The 15,772-nt window shown below is 42.0% G+C and overlaps 1 protein-coding gene across 2 annotated transcripts; it reads left to right on the top strand.

Annotated features, from left to right (window-relative positions):
- Window positions 1–3,767: 3,767 nt before the first annotated feature.
- POGLUT2 (protein O-glucosyltransferase 2) lies at window positions 3,768–15,196 on the top strand. 2 transcript variants are annotated; one of them, XM_050332191.1, is made up of 10 exons: window positions 3,768–3,967; window positions 6,092–6,297; window positions 6,707–6,912; window positions 7,641–7,718; window positions 11,503–11,675; window positions 12,602–12,839; window positions 13,424–13,633; window positions 13,990–14,079; window positions 14,611–14,715; window positions 14,935–15,196. In XM_050332191.1, the coding sequence occupies exons 1-10, from the start codon at window positions 3,810–3,812 to the stop codon at window positions 14,950–14,952; spliced, it is 1,482 nt and encodes a 493-aa protein (XP_050188148.1). In that variant the 5' UTR covers window positions 3,768–3,809; the 3' UTR covers window positions 14,953–15,196. The 2 variants fall into 2 exon arrangements, with proteins under 2 accessions (XP_050188148.1, XP_050188149.1); XM_050332192.1 differs by lacking the exons at window positions 3,768–3,967; window positions 6,092–6,297 and adding an exon at window positions 7,038–7,281 and having other exon boundaries at window positions 6,768–6,912.
- The last annotated feature ends 576 nt before the right edge of the window (window positions 15,197–15,772 follow it).

The raw sequence follows: 15,772 nt of genomic DNA, 5'->3' as shown, positions 1-15,772 counted from the left end.
GAGGAGCGGGCACAAAGCGGGAAACACAAAGGCTGAGGGTGCTGGGCCTGTTCAGCTTCGAGAAGAGATGTCTGAGAGGGGATTGCAGCAGTGTCTGTAATTATCTCAAGGGAAGGTGCCAAGAGGATGGACCCAGGCTCTTGGTGGTGCCAAGCAGTGCACAAGAGGCAGTGAGTGGGCAGAAACTGATGTACAGGAAGTTCCATCTGATTATGAGGAAGAACTTCTTTATTGTGTGGGTGACCAACCACTGGAATAGATTGTCCAGAGAGGTTGTGGAATCTCCCCCACTTGAGATACTCAAGAAATATCTGGACACAATCCTGTGCCATGTGCTCTGGGACGCCCCTGCTTGAGCAGGGAGGTTGGACCTGATAACCCTCTGTCATCCCTTCCAACCCGACGTGTTCTGTGATTCTGTGAAAAAGCAAAGTGGTGTAGGCTAATGAAACCCTGATGCAAACGGCCCGCCACTGCTACCCAGAGCACTGCATGTGCTTACCAAAGCCTCCCAGCTCTGGCCCTGACAGCCACTGGAACTGCTTCCTGGGCATCTTGGGGTCACCCCGTGCCCTCACTGTATCCCTTTGGGGTGTGGGTGTTCCTGTGTACCTGCACCTGCTGGCACCTGCCTCCCCCAAATGGCCCATGGGGTGCCTGGGACACCAGACCCTGCTGCCCCGAGCTCTTAGGTTAAAGTGGGATAGGATAGGCCAGGCTCAACACAAGCCTTGGTTCGACTTTGTGGTCACACTTTTACATCTTCCTGCTGAGCATGGGAAAGGTGTAGGAGCATAAGAGTGAGTGTTGGGTTCTCCTGGGGAACAGGGCACTGACATGTGGACCTTTTATTTGCACCAGGTTTCTCTTGCTTCCCCTGACAGTAGTAAGAGTACATGTAAGAAAAATGCTTCTGGAAAATTCTGTGAAGGAACAGAAATTTATTTCAGGTAACAGTGTCTGGAACTACTGAAAATATTTCTCATCTCATCCTTCACCCAGCATAATTTCAACATGAACAAACACGGTGACACTGAAGATACAATTGGAGCTGCTCTGGTACTGCCACTATTATTTAAAATTATTTTATTTTAAAATATCTGAAATCATGACATTAATTGATTGATTTTATAACAAAGTAGTTACAAAATTTTAAATTAAAAAAATATGAAAAAGTTATATGGTGTACTGCTGAAGAAGATTCACTGCCAGCAATTACAGCACAGTGGTCTCAGACCACAGAGCCCCTACTTCCAGCAGTAGTTTATGTGAGAAGTGCTGCAGATAATGGGAAAAATAAATATGTCCTCAAATGCTAGAGTTACTTGATCGTTCTCAGTGGTTAGGCAGAGCAAAGTTGCAAAAGCCCTCTAGAAAGAAGGCGTGGGTACAGCTAAGTTTGCCATCCCTGTGTTAAGGAAACTTCCCTGTCCAACCACTCTGGCACTCTGGCAGTCAGACTCACACTGTGTGAGGTGGGACTGAGGCCCCTTCACAGCTACACCCCCCACACTCACAGTCAGACCAGGTTTCCTCACAAGCTCAACCCCAGGTTTACCACAGCACAGTCTCAGACATCCAGATCCTTAAAATAATTTAATCTTGGTGCAATAGCTAAATAACAAAATAACAGGTTTTGCTGGTGTCTCTGAGGAGGGACCCTGAACAAAGGGACCCCTGGGCTTTTAGATCCTCACAGTCTAAGGAAGGGCAAGTCTGGGGGTTGTTGGCTCCTGCCGTGTCTCTGAGTGTCTAGTCCCCTGGATGGGCCACAGGTCCCAGTGCCCCTTGTTAGGCAAAAGGTCGGCAGTTCACAGACTCTTGCTTCGGTCTGGGGCTCCTGTGCCCCCAGAGCTCAACCTGCAGCTGGCACTGCAGTTGCACACCAAGCTACCTGCATGCACTGAATGTATTCTTTAACACCCTGGACATGAGTTTTCAGTATTTTATGTGGCTTCAACCTGAGACAACATGCCTATTGTAATGGAGAGCAGCCCTTGCGCCTTTGCCAGCTGGAAGCCTGTTGAGCCTTAGTCGGCCAACAGCCTTTGATGTAATTAAATAATTCTGCCTCCAAAGCATTTTTATCTGAGCCAAATTATAGGCATTAGGGTAGCAGCAATGTTGGCTTTGCCAGCCAGGGCTAAAATTAGGTTGCATGTTTAACTTACAACTTGTTTGGGTGCTGACAAATAGTGCCAGATCTCTGCACGGATTCCCTGAGCACTTATGTGGAGGAGAAAAGCTGGAGGAGAGAACATCAGGAGGATGGAAGTGTGTCACCCTTGCTTCATCACTGCTGTGTTCTTTATAACATGTCAGTGCCACCCTGCTAAGAAGAAGAAGGATGTTCTGTGAATTCTATAGCTATCAAATTTCTTTTTAAATAAAAACATCTTTAAAGTTCTTTTCCACTACAGGGGACTGGCTTCTCTGGTACAGCAAAATACAAGCCGAGTGTGATTTCTGCCTGTATAACACATCAACAGAATAAAGATGGGGAAAGGAGAAGAGCTAAAGGGTCATGGGCATAAAATAGGGCCTCTGTGAACTTTTAGGCTGGAAATCTCAAATCTTCTAAACTGCTGAATGTCCTGAAAAATCATGTCAATGGGAACATCATGGGGCAAAAACTATGTCTTTAAAAGCCGAAGCTTGATAATTTTTAAGTCATTTCATAATGAGGTTGTTGGTTAGAAAAGACTGCGTTTGTTAAACGAAGGGATCATTTCTCAGCTTGCATTTTCTCCAAGCGAGTGACTTCTGTGTGCTTTTCTCTAAACATACAGTATTTCAAAATGTAAAATACAAAATGTCTTCGAAATTCATGACTCCTTGATGATGAGGTTCAATTTTCTGTATTGTTTGCCTTAACAAGAGAAAAGCAATAATGAGCAAAGTTGAAAGCATCTTTTGGGATTTAAGTTCTCCCATGAAGAAGCTTTAATTTTTGTAAGGCTTCTGCAGCTAAATGACAAAAGCATTTGAGTATATGTGAATACAAGCCTACCTGAAAGGAGGTTGTAGCAAGGCAGGTGTTGGTTTTTCAAGTAGCAAGTCATGAGAGGAAAGGGCTTCAAGTTGCACCAGGTTTAGATTGGATATAAGTAAAAAATTCTTCATGGAAAGGGTTGTGCAGCAGTGGAACAGGCTGCCCAAGTTAGTGGTCAAGTCACTACCCCTGGAGGTATTTAAAAGGTGTAGGACGTGGTTCTCAGTGGCAGGGTTTAGTAGTGGAGTTGGCAGTGCTGGGTTAGTTAGTGGTTGAACTCCATGTTCTCAGGGGTCTTTTCCAACCTGAATGGTTGTATTTGCAGTTAAGCACAGCACTAGCTTTCTGCTAGTGGAATCCTGAGGTTGGATTATTTGACAGACCAAAGGCTATGAAATCACCGAAGGTGCGTGTGTGGCGATTGGCATGGGGCTGTTGAGGTGCCCTTTCACCTCTACTGCAGACAATGCCAGATCCGCGCTACCGCCTGCCACGCATCACAGAACCACGGAACAGTGACTTGGGCTGGACCCCTCAGTGAGGCTGGAAGGGACCTCTGGAGATCACCTAGTCCAACCCCCTGCCAAGGCCGGGTCCCACAGTGCGGGTGACACAAGAACGTCTCCACCCGAACCCCAGAGGCCTCCATGAAGGGCTCCCGCAGCGCCTCCCGCCCAGCCCGCGGCTCCGGCAGCGCCGCCCCGCCTTCCCCCTGGAGCCGCCCCCTGGAGCCGCGCCGAGGGCAGGACTCCCCAGCGCCGCGGCGAGGGCAGGAGGCCGGTTCCGGCGGTGTTCCCCCGTCAGGGCAGCGCTGCCGATGCTGTGGCCGCTGTGCCTCGCCCTGGCAGCCGCCGCGGGCGGGGCCGGGCGGCCGAGCGCCGAGCGCAGCGCGGTGTGGGGGCCCGGGCTGCGGGCCCAGGCGGCGCTCCCCGCTCGGTACTTCTACGTGCAGGCCGTGGACGCCGCGGGGCAGAGGTGAGGGCGCGGCGGCTTTCCAGGGAACACTGCGGGCAGCGGCCGTCCGGAGGGCTTGGAGTTGTCTTGTAGAAAGGGCAGGCTGAGAGATCTTTTCGTGACTTTTTCTGCATATCAATTAGGGAAAGCTAATTAATCTTTTCAAGGAGTATCAAACAACTTCGCGATTTGCACGGGATGAGATAAGAGCAGCAAAACGTATGTGTTAGTCCAACTAAAAATTTATGGCTTATTCTCCTTCGTCAAAACTTGAACAGTGACAAATACATGTAATTTATTATGTTCAGGCATCCTGCTTGGTTCCACTGTTGGGAACATCAGTATTTTTCCTACATGTGTAGTCATGAGATCAGTAGGGTCATTTACTAATTACTCCATTGGCCATTTAGGTAAAACTTCATAGGAATGAAATAAGACAAGGAGCAATGGCCATAACTAAAACACAAAGAGTTCCACTTCAGCGTGAGGAAGAACTTCTTTACGCCGAGGGTGACAGAGCACTCCAGCAGGCTGCCCAGGGAGGTTGTGGAATCTCCGTCTCTGGAGACATTCCAAACCCACCTGGACATGTTCCTATGTCACCTGCTCTAGATGACCCTGTCTTGGAAGGGGGGTTGGACTAGATGATCTCCAGGAGTCCCTTCCAACCCTAAGTATTCTGTGATTTTATGATTTTCAGAGGACACTTATGGCTTTCCATTTCTGCAGGGAAGAAACTCTGATCGTACAGCCCAGGTAGGAGCTTGGAATGCTCCATCCAGGTCATCCAGATTAGATGCAGCATGGCTTGTGTGAGTCCAGAAGCTGCCAGTTCAGTTTATCTTGGAAAGTAAATATTTCCTGCATTTCACTGAACTTCCAGCTCTCTAGTATATCTGGACAAGTTAAGGTAACCAAGCTGTAGTCCAGCTACTTAGTAGTAACTTACTCCAGCTAGTCCCACCACCTCTTTCTCTATCTGAAGCTCTCTTTAAATATTTTGGACTATGTTTAAAGGGATGAAAGAAAGGTGGAAGAAAGTTGGCATATACAACATTTTGACTGCACCAGCTTTGTTTGTGCCTCAGTGATATGTGATAAATTCAGATGATTTTTCAGATTGTCTTTGGTTTTATGGAAATTTTTCTATGTTTGGTATATGGTGAATTTTACCAAAATATTGTAAATACACGCTGAATTACATGATCCCACTGTAATGTTTTTTTCCCTACTGAGACATTTGCATTTTTAGTATTCTTTTTTTTGCCCCCTGTATGAGCTACCATAAATATTTATGTGTTTAACTTTATTATTTACTTCCTTAAATAATACCTGGAAAATAAAGTAATCTGAAAGCATTTTGCATCTGAATGTAAAATAACAGACTTATTATGCTGCTAAAGGGAAACTTGTTCTAGTATTTTTTTAATAGAATCATGGAATGGTTTGGACTAGAAGAGATTTCTAAAGATCACCTCGTTCCAACCCCCATCCCATGGGTAGGGACACCTTCTACTAGACCAGGTAGCTCAAAGCTCTCTCCAGCTTGACCTTGAACACTTCTACTTATGGGGCATCCACAACTTCTCTGGGCAACTTATTTCTGTGTCTCATCACCCTCATGGTAAACAATTTCTTACTTGTAATCCAATCAAATCTACTCTTTTCCAGTTTAAAATCACTGCCCCTTGTTCTGTCCCTATGGGACAGGACACCAAGATATATCCATTTATCTACATGCTCTCTACCTTCCCTTCATTTTATATTTGAGCTACTACTAATCAAGAGCTGTGCTGGATTTTTAAAGCTGCTCTGTTCCCATATAGTCAAAGACCATATTTCCAACACTGTTCAACATGTAGGGCACCAAGTGATTTTTAGAGATGTGCTCTAAATGAGATGTGCTCAGATGACTGAGTGAAACCTTCTTGATGCCTTATGCTTCAACAGCATGAGATGTTTTAGGTAGCCTAACAAAATTCCCTTTGGAAAAATCACACCTTGTTTGTGAGCATTAGGATGTACTCAGAGGCCTAGCGTGTCTCAGTGAAGTTCCTGGAAATCTGGCTTGAGAAGGATGGGTTGGACTAAGAAGTCTGTTGTGTGTTGGCTTTTTTATTAAGCTCCCACTTACTCTCTGGGTAGGTTCACTTCATCACCAGGTGAAAATGCATTCCAGGTGAAGATCACTGCTCCTGATGAACAGTTCACTCGGGTTGGTGTGCAAGTGTTAGACAGGAAAGATGGTTCCTTCCTCGTGAGATACAGGATGTATGCCAGCTACCAAAACCTGAAGATAGAAGTCAAAACTGGAGATAAACATGTTGCACAGTCTCCATATATTTTAAAAGGTAAGAGGCAGCATAACACACAGATTTCCTGTCACAGTTTTTTATCACAAACTGTGTCCCAGAACGTCTTCTCAGATAAGCATAGGATTCTTTGGGACTTCAGTACTTTTCTGAACTATCAAATTCCATTGGAATTATGAATAAGTGTCCTACGCATACTTTTTAAAATAATAAAAAGAAGCAAATGCTGTGAAGCTGTTGCCTAGCAAATACATGGAGAGGGCTCACACAGAAGCTGATGTAGGTTGACATGACTCCATTGGAATTTAAAAAAATTTCAAACATGTCCATTCGGAGAGTTGCTGAATGTTTGGCCCTAAGCAAGGAATGATCACTGCCTGACCCTCTTTTGTGATCTCAACAGGTCAGTAGTATGATTTATTAAAAATAATAATTCTGTTCCTGATAGGACCTATTTACCATGAGAACTGTGACTGCCCTCAGGAGGACAGCATTGCATGGCTGGAAGAGATGAACTGCCCTCATACCATTCCACAGATTCAAAGAGACCTAGCAAATTTTCCCACTGTTGATCCAGATAAGATTGCAAAAGAAATTCCGCAGAGGTTTGGACAAAGGCAGAGTTTGTGTCACTACACCATCAAAGATAATGAGGTATGGAATGGGTTAATCTGAAGTCCATGTGGGAACTTGGTAGCAAATCGTGCAACTGGGCAGTTTGGCTGTTCCCAATTGTAAAAGCTTCTTTGCTTGCTTCTCTGTCCTTGAATACTTTGCAGTTTGTATATGAGCTCAGCAATATCTGTCCTGCTTCGTAAGTGCTTCTTGTCCACGTTACATCTGAAGCAACTGCAACACAGCAAAGGCAGATTACTTTCCAGGCAATCAATATGAGTACTGGGCACACACCCAAGTCTCCTAAATGCTAATTCAGTTTCCTGTTCGCTGAGTGATATCACTGTGAAGTGTCACAATCATCTAATTTGGAGTGCATTAATAAATTACATCATGCGTTATTCTGAGGTAAGGAAATACCGCTTTTAGCTCCACTAAGGATCAGAGCTACAGTTTTAACAAGACTGTACTTCAGTAGAGTTTTATATGGAAATGAGAACAATGGAACACCACAGAAATAGGCAACCAGTTTCTGTTTCCATGAAACAGACCTGGAATATTTTAAAAAGCAGGCAAAGCTTGTAATTTTTCATTTTTTTTGTCACTTTTCTGTGATGAGATTTCTAAAGCTTCCCAGCTGATTTGTAAATCTGTACAGCCTTACAATCTGTCTGATTAGTTGCTAAGTAATTAAAAGAGCTCTAAATTGTGCCAGCCATTCTCTGAAATGAGAACACCAGGCCAGTAAAACCTTTGTTTATTTTCAGGTTTATATAAAGACATATGGGGAACATGTTGGCTTCAGAATTTTCATGGATGCCATACTGCTTTCTTTGACAAGAAAAGTGAGTATTTCTGCACATTCTGTATGCCCCAATTTATAGAAGCCTGGGCTTAACAAATACACTTCTACATATTTGTTGCTGTTTCTGTTAAAAAGCTCTTGTTCTTTGATTAATAATGGAAAGGTTAGATGGATTTTCCTTATTTGAAGCTGGCATGTTCTAGAATGTCATCTGATCAGAGTATTACAGAAGTTAATTGAATAGCAGGCTTTTATAGGTGAGTTTGATAAATCTGGACAGGTTGTGTTGGGTTTTTTTCTGCAGATGAAATAAATCATCCTGTAGCATCTAATAGAAAATTTGCAAGTACATTTTACAGGATGACTTAAAAAAAATAGGAAAGGTATATCTTTTTCATTCAATTCAATTAAGGAAGAGTACCAAAAGCCCAGCAGGTGGTGTGTGGGGAAACTCCCTTGATGTACAAGCAAAAAGGATCATGAAGACTCTTTCCTAGGGAAACTTTGGAAAAAAACCTGACATGTACACAGTGACAGAATATAGCAGGGTTGAAGTTTCAGCACACACAAATATGTGGTTTTTACATAAAATAAGTAGTAAGAGAAATATTAATATAGCCAAGTTAATATCTGGTTTTGACTGCAAAAAGGCAAAATGTCTGGCCTTTCAAAAAGGGGAAGAGAGAAGAACACAGAAGTCTTTGCCTAGAAGAAACTAATGTAACCTGCTCGGAAAGCCTTACTTAAATAATTGTTGCCAGTGTTTCCAGAGATGTGAAAGGTGTCACAAACATATTTTTCAGAGATTTATCATAGATTCAGTCACCATTTAATAACTAGTTATAATTTGACTGAATGATGCAAAATGCAAGAACCTGCAAGCACCTCATAGTACAGCATTATAAATTTAAATTTTCTTAACACGTAAGAGATACTGTATGGAAAAATGGATAAAGTGACCAGGGCAGGATACTACGCAAAGGCTGGATAAGTGATACAGTTATGACAGCTGTTTAAAACAGGGTGCGTGGTAATTTTCTGCAGAAAAGCGTGAAGGTTTAAGGTATCACAAATGTAATGTGAGTCAACAGTAGCATGCTGTTGTGAAAACTAACCACATGCATAAACACAACACGTGAAAGAAATGTAGAGTAACCAACTTCAGGATGAGTAATGGATTAGTTATGCCACTGTCTGCCTTTGGGTGTCATGCCACAAGAAAGATTGCCCACTTACTGACATTGCACAGGAAAATGGTAAGAATGACTAGATATACAAATGAAAAATCATTTAAATGGGGATTGTTTCATCTAACAGTTTCTAAGGGAAGACATGAATGTAGCCTTTAATTATCTAAAAGGTTGCTCTGCAGAAGATGGAACTAAACTGTTCTTGATGTCAGTAGAAATAATGGAATTAAATTGCATCTAAGGAATTTAGGCTGAACATTTGAAAAAGAATTGCTAACTCTGAAGATAGAAACTGTTTACAGATCTAGAAGACACAGTTTGTCTCAGTCCCATTAAATACCTCGCAAATTTCTATCAAGACATTGTCACTGAATGACAATATATCCTTAGGTTGGAGAAGAATATACAACCTGTTGAATGATTCTGCCATTGAAGATGTAGATAAAATACAATTTGCAGGGTTTATGCCCATTAGAACCATTAGATGGCACTGTGCTAATGAAGTTTAGTGCTGAGGACTAGAAAGTGTAGCAACTCCCACAAAAGGTACACAATGAAACGTTTTCAGTCCACCTGAAGGCAAAAAGTACTGCTTTGGGTATCTGCCTCTTCCTGTATTGTCGAGTTAAAGAAGACTGTCTTCAACCATTTAGGAGAGTGTTTGATATTTGCCAAATTATTAACTTCTTTTGCTTTGAAAGAGGCAACTGAGGAGGACATAGTATAGATTTAACTTTTTTAAAAAGTGAAGAGAGTGAACTGAGATACAACATGAGTTCTACACTGACATAATATGTACCCTCAGGTTTCTGTAAAACACAACCATATGTCATCTTCTGTTTTCCAGACTGAACTGTCCTACCATTTTCAGTTTTTCTCACTAGGCAGCTGGTCCTTTATTTGGAAAAGTATAAAGCTGCCTTTCTTTGTTCCTTATCTTACTTCACTTGCAAATATCCAACGCACATGCAATGCTCAAGATCGCAGTGCATCACAGTTTCATACAGCTGCAAAATTATGCCCTCTATCCTGCTTCCTGGCCACAAACAGTATTTTGCTTGCTTTTTAGCTGTGACAGTGATTTCAGCAATGGTTCCATACTGCAGAGTATACAGAAGTAGCTCTGCAGCGTCTAACATCCTGCTTTGCAGAGGCTGCTGAGCTGTTTGGACTGGAAGTCAGCTTGAAGAAGACAGAAGTTTTATACCAGCCTGCACCTCAGGAAGTCTCCCATCATCCCCATATCACCATTGGTGAAACAGAACTCAAATCAGTCCAGCAGTTTAGCTACCTGGGTAGCATCATCTCCTCAGACGGTAAGATTGATGCAGAAATAGACAACAGGTTAGCAAAGGCATACGGAGCTTTTGGTAAACTCCATAAAAGAGTGTGGCAAAACAAACACCTGAAGAAAAGTACCAAGATCAGTGTTTACAGAGCTGTTGTACTGTCTACTCTTTTGTATGGGTCCGAATCATGGGTCATTTACCAGCACCACTTGCGTCTCTTAGAACGCTTCCATCAGCGCTGCCTCCGCACAATTCTAAACATCCACTGGACTGACTATGTGACCAACACGTCTGTCCTTGAACAGGCAGCAGTCACGAGCATTGAGGCCATGCTGCTGAGAACACAGCTGCGCTGGGCAGGGCACGTCTCCAGGATGCAGGACTACCGCCTCCCTAAGATCGTACTCTATGGGGAACTTGCCACTGGCTGCCGCAAGAGAGGAGCCCCAAAGAGGAGGTTCAAGGACTCCCTGAAACAATCCCTCATCCTTGGCCATATTGATCATCACCATTGGTCTACCCTGGCCTCCAATCGGGAGGCCTGGAGACACACCATCTATAACGCTGCTGCTGCTTTTGAGAACACACGCAGGATCACTCTCGAGGAGAAAAGACAACGCAGAAAGAATCGCGTCTTGTCTGTATCACCTGGGGAGTCTTTCTGCTGTGCCTTCTGCAACCGGACTTGTCTATCTCGCATTGGCCTTTTTAGCCATCAGCGCGCTTGTAGCAAGCGTGGGTAGAGCCCTTTCAAATCTTCGTTCGCGAAGCCTAGCCATGATGATGAGGATGATTTGAAATAAGTGAGGATGTTATGATTAATAACTAACCCCAGTGCTGACTAAATGTGGTCTTCCCATCACGGCTGTTCATTTCTTCTGTTGGATTTAGGCATCCTGCAGACACAAGGTGAATCAGTTCACTCATGTGACAGAAAACTAATTTACCACCCAACAGCAATATCCCACATAGTAACAAGGCGGTTCAGCTTACCTTGGAACTATATAATTCTTTACTAGATCCCAGTGCTAGCCTGATACAAAGATTGTGTGGCCAATCATGTAAAGAAACCAACTTCTAAAAGGGGGCGTTCCTATGCCTTAAAAAAAAGGGAGCATTTACGTGATTTTGTACAAAACTTTTTAAAAAAGATATTATCTTGTAGGCTTTACTCTGTGGTCTCAGTACTTCTAACATGTTTCTAAAGTCTAATGATTTATTACAGATATATTAAGTATATTAGACTCCTGGTTATTTTTTCCTCGTGCTTTCAAAATACAAGATGCCAGCAGAAGAATACTGCTTTGTGTTAAATTGCACTTGTGCCTGCTTTGCTTCTGTTTAGGTGAAAATGCCAGATGTAGAATTTTTTGTTAATTTGGGGGACTGGCCGCTGGAGAAAAGGAAGTCCCCACAGAACCTGCACCCCATCTTCTCGTGGTGTGGGTCCAGTGAGTCAAAAGATATCGTTATGCCAACGTATGACTTAACAGACTCAGTTTTGGAGACTATGGGACGGTAAGAAATTGCTTAAACTTTCCACAAAATTCACAGTGAATGATTTTCCATAGAGATAACATATATTAACATATATTAATTGTTTTCATTTATTCATTGAGACAATGGCACCCTGCAGGTAGGCAATAACTGTGTAATCAATACATTAACATTTATTTAAAAAACCAAAATTAATAGTACTTAGAATCTCTCAAGGGTAGGTATTTGGTTTGTTTGCTTTGTTTCTTCCCGCATGAACATGTTGACGACTGGCCAGGTGTCTTTTATTCCTGATTTTGTTAGAATCCTTTTTTCTGTACCTTTAAAATCCCAACACAGCTAGAATTCTTGAACTAGGAGCTACCATCTCTCACTTTAATTACTGATCATGATTAGGCTTGGCAACTGTTCTGTTGTTGTCCTGAAATACTGCCTTGTTGTCCTGAAATACTGCCAAGCCAGCTTCTAAGAGATCTCTATAATCCATCTTGAAACTGTTTATCATTTCACTGCATTTAGTTCAGGTTCCTTTTTTTATTATCAAGACTTTTTCTAATTTTGCTACCTCCTGCCCTCCCAGTTTATGTGTTTTAATTTAGCAGCATTTTTAAGGAAGTGAAATATGATGTATTAAGCAAGTTATTTTACCCTGCATCACTTTCACCTGTTTGGAAAACATATCCACTTTTACCTACTTTTTTCCATGACAATTGCCAGGTACTCTTTCCACATGCCATGTTGTTGAACTGATGCTGTCATGCCACACGCCTGTGAATTTAACATCTGTTACCTGGTTTTATTGCTGCAAAATACTGATATTGATGCAGATCATGCTGTGCTCATGACTTACCTTCATCTTTGGTATTTGCCTGTTGGCACTTTGAACTAATTGCAATTTAAAATATTTCCAGCAGGCTTCGCTATTAAATCACTTCTTTCTCCTCCAGGGTCAGTCTGGATATGATGTCAGTTCAAGCCAACACTGGCCCATCATGGGAAGACAAGAATACCACAGCGTTCTGGAGAGGACGTGACAGCCGCAAAGAGAGGCTTGAGCTTGTAAAACTCAGCAGAAAATATCCAGAGACCATAGATGCTGCTTTCACAAACTTTTTTTTTTTTAAACATGATGAAAGCCTCTATGGCCCCATTGTTAAGCACATTTCATTTTTTGATTTTTTTAAGGTAAGCCAGTAACTGTTTTCATAGAACTAGGTTCTTGATGTTTCCCATTGTCAAATAACTTAGTATGTATTATTTTTAATAAAGTGGTTTTTAGTTTTTCAGGACAACACCAGTAACAAGCATGAATAGACATCCCTCCAGGGAGATTAACTGCTATGTAGCTCTTACACTGAGGATAATAATGTCTGATTTACATCTAAATGTTCTGTAGAACCTTATGTAATCTATATAACTTCAAGTTCCTTTCTATTTCTTTTTCCTGATTCAGCGATCAGGACTACTAACATAACTAACATAGTGGGAAAATCGGTGGATGAAGTGGCACATCTACCCTCACATCAGAGGATGAGCATCTAAGAATTTCCAGAGAACTTAACTGACGAAGAGGGCAGCTGTGTGTACCCTGCACTGTGATGAATTCCAACCTAAATAATAAAACTACTTAGACATTCATGCTTGCCTAGCCAATCCTACATGTCTCAATGTCGGCAAGTCAGTAACATCAGTGCCCTCAGAATAATATAACCTAACCAAGCCACTGGGATCTTGTGTTTGTTCATAACGTATGGTCCTTTTCTTTCCAGTATAAATACCAAATTAATATTGATGGCACAGTGGCAGCATACAGATTGCCTTATCTACTAGCAGGAAACAGTGTGGTGCTAAAGCAAGACTCCATATACTATGAGCATTTCTATAATGAGCTGCAGCCGTGGAAACATTATATTCCATTTAAAAGTGACCTGAGTGATCTACTAGAAAAACTACAGTGGGCAAAAGAGCATGATGAAGAGGTAAATACACATTTAGAAGTGTTCAGTAATGTTTCTAGAAGAGAACAAATATTGCCTTTCTTTAGAGCAAACAAAAAAAATTAGAAGAACTTAAACATTATTTTCATCAACTCCACAAATGAGAAAACCACTCGAAAAATATGTAATACTGCCCTTAATTTGAAATTAAACTTTGCAAAAAATAAAGAACATTTTCATAACGGTGCCTTAACTTTTAAATTAAAAATGCTTATTTAAGTTATCCTAAACTGTCAACATCATACTTAACTTCATAACCAACACTGGCATCCTCAAATAAATACTAGTTGTGGGAATAATAAAAAACAAAGCAAACCTTTTATTTTTTTTTTTGACAGGCAAAAAATATTGCAAAATCTGGACAAGAATTTGCAAGAAACCATCTCATGGGAGACCACATTTTTTGTTACTACTTCAAACTTTTCCAGGTCAGTATATTTTTAATGGCTACTGGCACAAAAATAGAAATCACAGGGAAAGAATTCAGGGCAACGGAGCTGCTGGAAATTGGCCAGCCCAGTACTTGAAGCCACAAAGCAAGCAGCAGCAATTAAAATCTTAATTTGGTTTACAAACATTGTATTCAATTATATCCTGTGAAACCCTTTAAGACTACGGTGATGCTTTGAGAAGCACTCGGATCCCATAAATCTTGATCTAATCTGCAAGAATATGTTGCCCACAATGATCAAAGAATTCCATATCAGATGCACACCCTGTGAACCACAGCTGAAAATATCTGTGCATTAGCACCAAGGTACCAAAACTCCAGTGAGGCACCCGAAGGGGCTCCCTTCTGCAGTTAAGTATCTGCTTACCCTGTCTGTGACAATGTGGAGTAACAGACTGTGTACCCCAGAGTTTTTACACAATTATTCAGCTGAGTTGGTGCAGTATTTACAGCCAGACATACAATCTAACAAGTTTATGAATTAACGATACCTTTTTTTTTAAACTAGGAATACGCCAGCTTGCAAGTGAGTGAGCCAAAAATCAGAGATGGAATGGAGAAGGTGCCACAGCCTGATGATGACCTTTTCCCGTGTACTTGCCACCGAAAAAAGGTACAGCACATGCAGAGTTAAACATGAAGTGCTGAGTGTCTTCAGTTCTTGTCAACCCCCCTAGGAGAGGTGCTGCTCAGTGCCCCTGGTATCAGTTACCAGGCCAAGCCATTAACACCTATCGAACTTAGAAACTTTTCTTCATGTATTTGCAGGACTAGACAGTGAAAAATTGAGCTTCCAGCTAACTGAAACATGTTTCTTCTTTCTTGACTGCAGGCCAAAGATGAACTCTGACAGAAAGGAATTAATTTTTTCAGTACTTGCCTACATTGAGACTGTCTTCTTAAAGAAAGAAGAAAAATTTGAATTAATATGCCAGTGGATAATGTCAGTGGATATTATGAAGTTTACCATATAATGATCAACATATGGAAGAAAACAAAGTACACCCTATTTCCTTTTTATCATGCAGTGGTGGCAGAGTCTTGTTCAAACACATTTTTATAATTTTTTTTAAATAAAAAACAGGTTTGTATCAGTCATGTGTTCCTATCCCGAGCTACCTTGGAGATGCAGATACTTTTTACTCATGCTTGTTATACTGAGTCTTTTCAGATGTTCTGCAAAAAAGGGCAGGTGAGAATTGTACATTTGCTCCCCACACCACATATCTACCCAAGGGCTTCTTTTTCAGACCATAACCTTGACCCTTCTGAGAGGATCAGTATTCTCAAAAGGGGCTCATAATAAATCTTACTAACCTGAAGGAAAAACACAATTCATATATTGCTGTAAGCTTTGGTTACACCCGCAGGTTACTCATAGTCCTTAATGGGGAAAGCTGCAGCTGCCTCCACACACAAAGTGTTTCATCTGCCGTGCAATGTCAGAGCTCAGACAAGGACCCGAGTTCCCCTTGCTAATGGGTAATGACGTCCAGACCCTGGCCTGCCTCTTTAGAGCCCTCCGGAGAGAGGAGCCCTGCCTCCAGTGTGACCTTGTGCAGCAGAGCTGCTTCCTGCTGCAGGAGCTACTCCATCCCTATAAACACAATTTGTGGTTTATCAGTATTTATGAGAGGGCCTCCGTGATCAGTCCTTTACACAAAGGCCGT

Source organism: Myiozetetes cayanensis, unplaced genomic scaffold (assembly GCF_022539395.1).
Source record: "Myiozetetes cayanensis isolate MyiCay16 unplaced genomic scaffold, myiCay2020 scf5-8, whole genome shotgun sequence".
Classification (NCBI taxonomy): Eukaryota; Metazoa; Chordata; class Aves; order Passeriformes; family Tyrannidae; genus Myiozetetes; species Myiozetetes cayanensis.
This window is presented reverse-complemented; position numbering and strand designations above follow the sequence as displayed.